Source organism: Seriola aureovittata, chromosome 8, assembly GCF_021018895.1.
Source record: "Seriola aureovittata isolate HTS-2021-v1 ecotype China chromosome 8, ASM2101889v1, whole genome shotgun sequence".
NCBI lineage: Eukaryota > Metazoa > Chordata > Actinopteri > Carangiformes > Carangidae > Seriola > Seriola aureovittata.
This window is the reverse complement of record NC_079371.1, coordinates 20156752-20166620: the sequence shown is the minus strand read 5'-3', so window position 1 is coordinate 20166620 and position 9869 is coordinate 20156752. Positions and strand designations below refer to the sequence as shown.

Sequence of the window (9869 nt, the reverse complement as noted above, 5' to 3'; positions counted from 1 at the left end):
TTGATCTAAAGTCAGCCCTAGACATTTTATTGAGGAGGTCAAATATACAGCGAGCAAAAGGACATGGGGCCTCTTTAATAGAGCTGCTGGATGCATCCCACTTGCACAAATCTATCATACAAAGGACACAGAGGTGATACTGTATAATTAGCAGTTATTCAATGTGACATGTGGAAATGGATTTTTTTCACCCTTTTTGTTTGAGTGTGGCAGGGTTAGGGTTAGGTTCATCTGTGCATGTACAGAGCAAACAATATAACTACCATAATAATGATAACAGAATTTCCTTTCTGTGTCTTTGCCAGATAACAGCATGGCTCTTGGGACACCAATGTCAGTCTGATGGTCAGCCAACAGGTCCACCATTTTGTTCCTCAAAATTTTGTACAGATATTCATGGTCCCGCGGAGGATGAAACCCACTGACTTCCTATTGATCCCCCGACTTTTCCTGTAGCGCCACCATGGGGCCAGAATTTCAGTTTGGCCCATATTTTGGTTTATGACAAAATACTTGCAGAACTCTTATCATCTCAGTCACCAGCTGCTAAAGGCTACAGATTCTTTCAGTGACAGTGGTGAGTCCTGTAATTTGTTGTTTAAAGTTCTTTAAAGATATGTCGATCAAGATTTGTTTGTACATGTAGCCTACTGAAAATGTCTTGTTAGCATGCCGATGTTAGCATTTATCTCAAAGCATCGCTGTAAGTGCAGGCTCACAGAGCTGCTAACATATGGCTGCAGGCTCTTAGTCTTGTTGTGCGGTCAGCATGGATCAGAAATAATGGAACATTCTGATCACTTTACTTCACTGCGAATGTCTTCAAATAAAAAAAAAAAACTAACAGCAAAATTGGACAGTGAAAAACAAAAACAGATGAAGACATATTTCTGCTACAGCATAGTGATCCAGTAAAGAACAACACTCAACACGTTCATTAAACTTGAATCTCAAAATGTCCCATACGTGGGATCAGAATACAGGAAAAATGAATGGGAGTGAAATAGTCCAGTACCTGGACCCGCTGTGACTGTGCCTCAGTCCAAACTCCCCTGGCTTTCGCACTTGCACAATACTGTAAATTCCTCACTTGACAGTTTAACATCATTGTTATTAACACAATAAATCTGGATTTGTAGCGATGAATGGTTCTCCACTAACAGGAATGTTAAGAGCAGGAACTACAGTGCAGACATCCCCCTGTCAGAGAAAGTTCATGAATCTGCATGAAAATTCAGTCTCCATTTTTCCCACAAGTATTTCAAAAGATTCCAGACAGAATTTGCATAAACACAGACTCACACACACATATACCAACTAAGCTTCAAGAAGGCCAAGCAAAACAAATTAAATGCCACCGAGGTCTGTTGGTACTGAAAAACAAATCTGGTGTAGCTCAGAATCACAACAGGCTCAGTCAATAAGAGAGAAGGAGCTGTAGATCAGGGTGCAGAATCCACCACTTTATATGAGATGACCTTTCTGTACCTCAATCAGCTCCCTCATCTCTCTCTACCTCACACACACACACACACACGTGCACACACACATTACATCATCACTGTCTTCTCTTGTTTTCTTTTGTTTCCTACTTTCCATCCCTCTCACAGATGAGATCATAGCACTGATTTCACTCCAGCTGTTACGGTTTGGGGGCATCTGGGAGACATTCCAGTGCACAGCCACAGATCACAAGCCCATGTAGAGCCTCTTGCCCAGCCGTGTAATTCTCAACAGCTGCGGAACATCTAGTTATGACACTTGAGCAAGGACATCAGCCATACTCAATTAAATCTCAATCTGCACTAGGCAAAAGTGCACATGTGCCACAGTATAAGTGATGTAATAGTATTGCTGAGATTGTGCTGACTGCATAACTGGCAGAACCACAAGGATTTAATAAATGTCACTTCTGAACTATTACTTCAACTAGCTTTTCATTTCAAATCGAAACTACTGTTTTTTTACAGGCACACACCTGTGATCCTCTGGGGACATCTAGTGGTCAGACATAAATACTACACAGAAGATATTATTTAAATTAGCATTCATTTATTTTTCTTTTCTTATTAAAAACCAATGTACGGAAAGGATGTGATGTGACACCAACAATCTTCTCTAGAGGACCTCTGAAACATGTTATCTCTTCAAAATCATGTTAATAAGGTATTCTCATTAAATCAGGAAAAGTTGTGAAGTATGAAGAGTTTGTTTTTGGGGCTGAGGGCCAAGAGTTTTTTAGAGCCCCAAACAAAACCTTGAGACTAATTCGCAGACTTTACACTTGATAGACTTTTAAAATTACACTGCTTAGCCATAATGTAGATTGCAAATCAATTTACCGTGACTCTTTGAATTTAGTGTTTTCTTTTTAACGTTTACAAAAGAATTCAAGTGACAAGGTACATCAAGCGTCCACTTGAAGAAGGCATGTACATTCCAGGGTGTCTTAATGGGATTCCTGTATTTGTTCATAGAGAGGAACACAGGCTGTATACACAATTCCTCAAATTATTCTCAACAAGATTATCAAATTTAGCTGTAAGGATCTAAATTCCCCAGAAGGAAGTGTTAAATGCCAATGACTGAGAAGATTTTTCAACACCTTGTCAACATGCTTGAAAAAGTCTGTGCATATTATACCCAAAACACACACGTACTAACACATCTGATCACCTTGCAACAAAAAGGGAACGTGAGTTTATGTTCTGTCTCAACTCTGACTTTCAAAGTAAAATCAGCCACAGACACAGTGTAGGTCATGTATGTTTATGCTTCTGCCGAATATGACTAAAGCACACTTTCACACACAATCAAACACGCACAATGATCATTTTGAAAATGCAGTAGTTACTATACTGGAAAGTACAGACAGAGAGAAACCTCCAATCTCAAGAACTAATAAGCTTCAAAACCTGATCTGACAAGTGGACGCAAACCAAACAGTCAATACATAAAGGTAGAATTACTAAAGGAAAGTAGTTACAGTGTGCTTCTTTTTAAACTGATGAAGTGTAGGGCATTACTCAAAAATCTTAATTGACACTTGTGACAATATAGCTTCAGTGTTTTTAGTAAACATCCTGTTGGGGTCCACCTTTCTCTGTTGCTCAGCAAATAATTTACTGTTGCAATTTGTGAGTAATATACCTGTTTCTTTGGTCATTGCTCCATTGTTGGGCTGTTAGAAAAAGCTGTTATTTAACTAATGTTGGAAAGTCACACAGGAACAGACCATGAGAAATTCAGTCTACCTAGTTGGCTAAAGTCCCATCTTCTGACATGCTTATGTTTCTTTTCTTTTCTTCTTTGCCTTATTTGTTGTCCTTCCTATTATTCTGTCATACAATTGCTGTATTATCACTCCTGTGGACATCACATTCTTCTTTGACTTGGCCAACCACTTCATTTTCTTCCCTTCCCTGTTTTCCATTTTAGGTTGTGCTTCTCAGTGGAAGTCTTGATGATGGTGACAGTCCCCTGGGCTCGGCTAGTTTGTTACATCTTCCATAAATGTAATGTTTGGCCTGTTCCCTTGTGGTTTATTTTGTTACTGTAATTTACACCACATACCACCTTTGATTTTTCTCAGAGAAGTTTGTGTGGTTATAATTTCAGGATTTCCAGAGATGACACACACTACTGACTGACATGTAGACTAACAGGTTTTGATGACATCATTGTGATACCATCATGATAAACAACATGCTATCATATGATAGAAGTCTATCACAAATATAGTTCCTAAATATGAGGACTATTGAATAAGAGGCATGCAAGGTCTTTACAATTTCATCTGAGATTTCAAGCAACTAACCTCCTAGGCAATAAAATAGAAATTGAAAATTAAACAAACAGAAAGAGCTGAAACAGAAACAAAAATGAAAAATGAATTAGTCATGGAAATAACTTGACGTTACACCATATCAGTGTGCACAGTGTGCATGTTCTTTTTTTAATACTAAACCACAATTCATTTAATGTAATTTGTCTTTATTGGGAAATTATTTGTTTTGATGGAAATGTTGCCTCTTTCTCTGAGATACCAATGGCAGAAGTGTTTGTCATAATTCACAAAACCCCACGATGTTGCTAGATAACAATGGGAATGCACATCATTAATTGGTAAACCCATCTGACATACATGTACACACACACACACACACACACACACACACACACACATACACACATACACACACACTCACACACACACACGCGCACACACACACGCGCACACACACACTCACACACACACACAAACACACACATACACACACCTACACACACACACACACACGCACACACACGCACACACAAACACACACACAAACGCACACACACACACACGCACACACACACACACACACACACAAAAACACACACAAACACACACACACACACACACACACCTGGCACCGGAGCGGGAGAGAAAACAAAATCTCCACAACCATTCCAGTCTATCATGTAGAAAATCTCCCAGCCTCACCTCTTTCTGTACTGTACGCATGGTATTGCTGCCCATTGTTCAAGCATGAATGGAGAGTTAGATTGGGGAATGGCTGAGAATACAAAATGGGAAACAGAAAACATCATCAAAATACCATTAGTACTGATGATGTTCTCTAGCAGCCTATAGCCGTAAACCCAAAGTAACCTAAACATCTGTGCTGTACAAAACGAAGAGAAATAAAAAATAAATAAAAAGATGTGGCAACATCAATGAAGTCAACCACAATAGTGCCATAAAAGGAGTAATAAACTATTTTAATCTATGTCTACTTTTATATTTCTTAAAATTGATACAAAACTTGCAAAGTTTTTCTGCGTTTTATTAGCGTTTGAGGGGAACGTCCTTTTATTCTGAAGATTTGGCCGGAAGCCCCTGGAATCCCATAGAGCAATGCCGAAAAGTTTCTTGGGAGAGCACCAGAGTTTTGCCAGAGAACGCCAAAGTATGTATTTCTTTTCTTTCCAATTATAATAGGTTCTCCACTCTAACTTAGTAACTAAGGCTCAGTATTGTAGAATTTGCAACTTCTCATTATAATGACTAGGTGATGTCCTGCATGTAATTTCTTTTAAATTGAGATCGGCAACTTCTTCTTCCAATGGAGGTTCGCTTATGTTACACGCATAGATATATATACACACTTTTTACTTTTATATCTGTTCTGAAATGAAGTGTTAAACTCTAAAAATCAGATGACAAAAGAAAAAAAAAACCCTGTGTAATGGGAACAGTTCAAAGAGGCACTGAGAAATTTCAGAATGCTTGGTATTAATCTACTGGTCTCAACCACGGTTTATAGTTGGCATTGAAAGACTACGTCCTGAAAGTGAAACATGAAGCATCATGCACACATGAAAGTAAACAAACAGGTAGACTACAGCACTACCAGCTAGCAAACAACTGTAACTGCAAAGGGCACAAATGCCCAATAATACCCCTGCAATTGTGTTAAAAAAAAAAAAGCATTAGTGCATTAATCCGTGAGGCTCACAAATGGAAGTGAGTTAAAAGTTGACTGAATACCTCTGTTCATGTGGACGCGCGGCTCGAAAGCGAAGTCCCTCTGGACTTTTCGATTCTGGGCCATGTGGGGAAATTTGGCTCTGAAATGTGTCAGTGTGTCACTCACATAAAAGTCAGACAGAAGTCGCAGGATCGCCATTGATTTTGGACGTCGGTGACAAGGTAAGATGACTTTTGACTGATATGTTAACCGGTTACTTGTTTAACTTTATTTAAAGTAAAGTTGCGAGGTGAATCCAGAAAATGAACTGTGTGTAGCTGCAGGTTTAACTATGTGTGATTAATGTTAACATATGTCTCATCCAGACATCGTACTGTTAATCAGCTGGTTTCACCTTTTTATCATGATATTTTCAGGATAACATGATGGAAATTGTCAGTATCATGAAAACAGTTCCTGGAGATTTTCTGTTTTTCTTTTTTGTACAATGCATTTTATTTAAAAAATATCTTGAGATAGGAAAAAACCTTTGAATTTATTTGTAACTTTAGTATAGGGTATGAGTAATATCTCTTGCTTTTGACTATATTGATGCAAATTGCTGTTATGTCGGTTTTGCTTTATTTGTTAATTTACTATTACTTTGAAATGTTTTTTTTATTGTTGAATTTATGGACTTAAATTATAGTATTGACTCATTACAGCAGCAATTTAACATCTTTTGGTGCAGTGAAATGAAGATGTAATGTCTTTGAGAGTGTGCATTTGACGTTCACTTCTGAACTGATTCAGTTAATATTGTTGTTTTGTCTTCTTCTGTCCTCTTTTTCTTCTCCTTTTTTCTTTACTTATCCCTCTTCACGTCCTTGCCACCACCACCACTGTCTCTCTCCCTGTCTTCTCTCTATTATTCAGATGAATTTATTTGTTTTCAGCATCATCGTTTCTGCAGTCCTACAAGTTGGCTGTCAAAATCCCAGGAGCTACTGGACTCTGCTCCCCAACAGTATGTTCGATCTCTATGAGAATATATTACTCCCAAGTTCAAATAATATTACTATACGCTTTTTTTTTTTAATTTCTTTCTGTGTGTGTGTGTGTGTGCATGTGTGTGTGTCCTCTCCTAGTTCTGGTTGTGGAGGTGAATGGCTCTTTGGGTGAGCAACCCCTGAGCTGCTTGGAGTCACCAGAGGAAGTGATGAGGAGAGACAAAGAGGGTGAGGATATTGTTTGGAAGAAGAACGGAGTAGAGGAAGCACAGAGAGGGAACTCATACTTAGTGCAGCTGGAGGAAAGCTTGGGAGGAGGCAACTACACCTGCCACAACAAAGACGGATCACTCATCAATCACACTGTGGTCCTGATCCAAGAGGACGAAACCAATAGGAGGAAGATTCTCGTGAAAAATGATCAAGGTACAGTCTTACTTAAGGTGGCATATTGTCACGGTTAAACGATCACTAGAATTGGGATCATTTTTAAGTGTTTCAACTGACTAATTGCCTCATGTTTGTTTTTGTGTGTCTGTCTCTGCATCTTTATGTGACTTTTTCTCATTAGAAGATTATTTGAAGTGCTCTGCTCAAAATTACAACGGAGAATTCCACTGCTCTTGGACCTGGCACAGAAGTCGTGTTGGCAGTGTAGCATTTATCAAAGCTTGGCGGTAAGTTCATAAACCGCTGAAATGTTTTCTGTGTCCCTCTCCAGTAATAACACAGTGTTCAGACTCATGTCAGAGCTGAGACTACACAGCCACATCCATAAATACCTCCTCATGAAAGGAACCATAACAAAGTACTTTTTATGTTTTTTGAAGATCATGTTCATGTCTTCAGATCAGATATATAAAAATAATAGAGCTTCAAATGCTTTTGAATGATAGATGTTTTTGCTTCTGCAGTACTTTTATCAGTATGTGCTCCTTCACCTGTTTGCCCTTGAGAAGTTGTTACAGCTTCTAGCCAAAATTACAAGATACACATATATGATAATGAATTATATAAATAATATAATTTTAAAAAACGTTCTTATTTCTATTTTATGCAGTGTTTCTGATGAAAATGAGACATGGTGTACTTTGGACACCAGTGTCCAGCTCTGGAGATGCTCCACAGGTCAAAGTAACATCAGCTGTTCGGTAGACAAGAGCGGACACGGGATCTCCTGCTTGGACGAGCAGCACTGCCCCTTCGCTGAGGAGAGCCAGCGGATCCACGTCACTGTCCATGTGAAGACTCAGCACTTCCTGGTGGAGAGCTACTCTAAACACTTTTACCTGTCGGAGATAGGTGAGACATATCTGGGAGACATTTTCCGCACACAGTGTTCTCTTTCACCTTTTCATATTTGTTTCTGTTTCTTGTTTTCATGTCACTCACATCTTTTGCTTTAACCCTCGATAGTGAAACCTGACAAGGTGAGGATCAGTAAACTCAACAGATCGATGATAGAGTGGAGTTACCCAAGCTCCTGGAGCAGTCCCTACTCCTACTTCCCCCTCACTTTCCAGATTGCACAGCTGAAGGGGGGATGCAAAAGGTGTGACAACCCATGCACTGACTCAAAAGTAACAAAGGTGAGAAACCTACCAATTGTAATGCAAATTTTATATGAAAGACCCAAAGCGGAATGAAAGTAACAACATTTCAAATTTACCACAATATTTGCATCAAAGGACAGGAAATTCCTCACTTCATAACTGAACTGCAAAGAAAATCACGAGGAAGTGTGAATATTGAACAACATGGGTGACTGATACATAATATATATATATATATATTTATTTATTTTTTTAGAACTTGACAGACAATTGTCAGTTTGAAGTCAAGCGCAAGGCCAAGACTGTCTGTGTCCGAGCTAAGGATGCTCTCTGTAACTCGCAGTGGAGCGAGTGGAGCCACTTAAGGTCAGTGCCTCCCAGTGGTGTATCATGGGACATTTACTTCTCCTCTTTTTCCCATAGGTGGTACTCTGTGTGTTCCTGCCTTTTGCCAGTCATGTGACTCTCCCTCTGCCTGCAAACCAAACTCTATATACCTTCCTGGGAGCTGCCATGTTGTCTTTTGTGCCTCGTAGCTTTAGTGTTTCAGCTTTCTCTACCTGTCTTTTCTTTTGGTACTTTTGCCTCTTGGTTTCTACAAAAAAGACATTTCTCTGCTCACTGTGGCGTGTTTTGATGGATTCAGTGAAAATTCTGTAAAAATAAATGTGAGTTTTGCATTTGTCATAAGATAAGTTCCGCATCATGTTTGATGCATTAGGCTAAAAGGTTGTAACTTGCTATATAAGTACATTTTGCTTCCTTGCTTGGAGTATGGTTGCAGTTATTTCAGACTAATTTCCTTATTATTTGTGTTCCATTACAGATTGAGGAGAGATAAGAAGAACAAAAAGAACAAACATCAGTAAAACAAAAAGCAAGAGTAACAGAAGAGCAAGAATCCAAAAATTGTACAATCTGTTATATTTATTTATATGCTTTCATAGACCCCTATTTATCTTATCTTATCTTATCTTATCTTATCTCATCCTGGAGTTTGTAATATGTAACTATCCTTGATGATAAGTGAAGAAACAAAGTGAAATTTACCACAGCCATTTTGTTTCTTGTCCTGACACCACTATGCCGCACATCCTTTTACTGAATATTGGATTTTCATTTGTTTCACAATTAAAATTAAGCAACTCCATCCTTGTCCTGGCCATAATAGGAAGATGTGATTCAAGAAATTGAATGTGAAGTGTGTTTCTGAAGACCTTATTCGTACTTTTGTGCAAAGTTTTTCTTGAGCACCAAATTTTCTTACATCCCTTTCAGCAGCTTAACGAGATTGGTGATGTGCACTCAAAGCGGCCTTGTAGCTTTTTATAGAGAACAGAAACCTCAGTTGTTGTTTCACCAACAAACATCAGGTTTTAAAAGTCATCCGTTTTATGGCTTTTCCCTTACCAGTCGGGTGAGAGTGTGGCTCTTGGTGGAAACTCTCCTCTTATACTCTACAACAAATCACAGAACTGTCGTTTAGCTTTGAACTGATGCCTGGTCTCGGTATGACGATATGGCGCGTGTGGTTTTCCCTCTGTCACCTGCCAAGAGACACAGCAAAGTTTACATGTTGTGTTCTCCCTCCATCTTGGTCTCTCTGTCATTCTCCTGTGTGCAACTATGGATTGGATAGATGTACCGCCAAATCGCAATTTTGAGATACACCGTATCCTCCTGCATCTGCTTTTACATTATTAAAAAAAAAAATTTTGCATCAGATTAGCTGATAAAAATCTGTGAAATTTCAGCCTATATACTAATAAGGAAATGGTATATAAGACCTTGTGAATACACTGTGATTTGAAAACTGAGCTCAGACACAGTTCCTCAATATACTTTGTTTC

General features: G+C 38.8%; 1 protein-coding gene across 1 annotated transcript; it reads left to right on the top strand.

Moving 5' to 3' along the window:
- Nucleotides 1-5573: 5573 nt before the first annotated feature.
- On the top strand, nucleotides 5574-9169 carry il12ba (interleukin 12Ba). The gene is made up of 8 exons (XM_056383188.1): nucleotides 5574-5698; nucleotides 6393-6483; nucleotides 6605-6892; nucleotides 7038-7143; nucleotides 7527-7768; nucleotides 7883-8055; nucleotides 8276-8385; nucleotides 8846-9169. The coding sequence occupies exons 2-8, from the start codon at nucleotides 6393-6395 to the stop codon at nucleotides 8886-8888; spliced, it is 1053 nt and encodes a 350-aa protein (XP_056239163.1). The 5' UTR covers nucleotides 5574-5698; the 3' UTR covers nucleotides 8889-9169.
- Nucleotides 9170-9869: the final 700 nt, after the last annotated feature.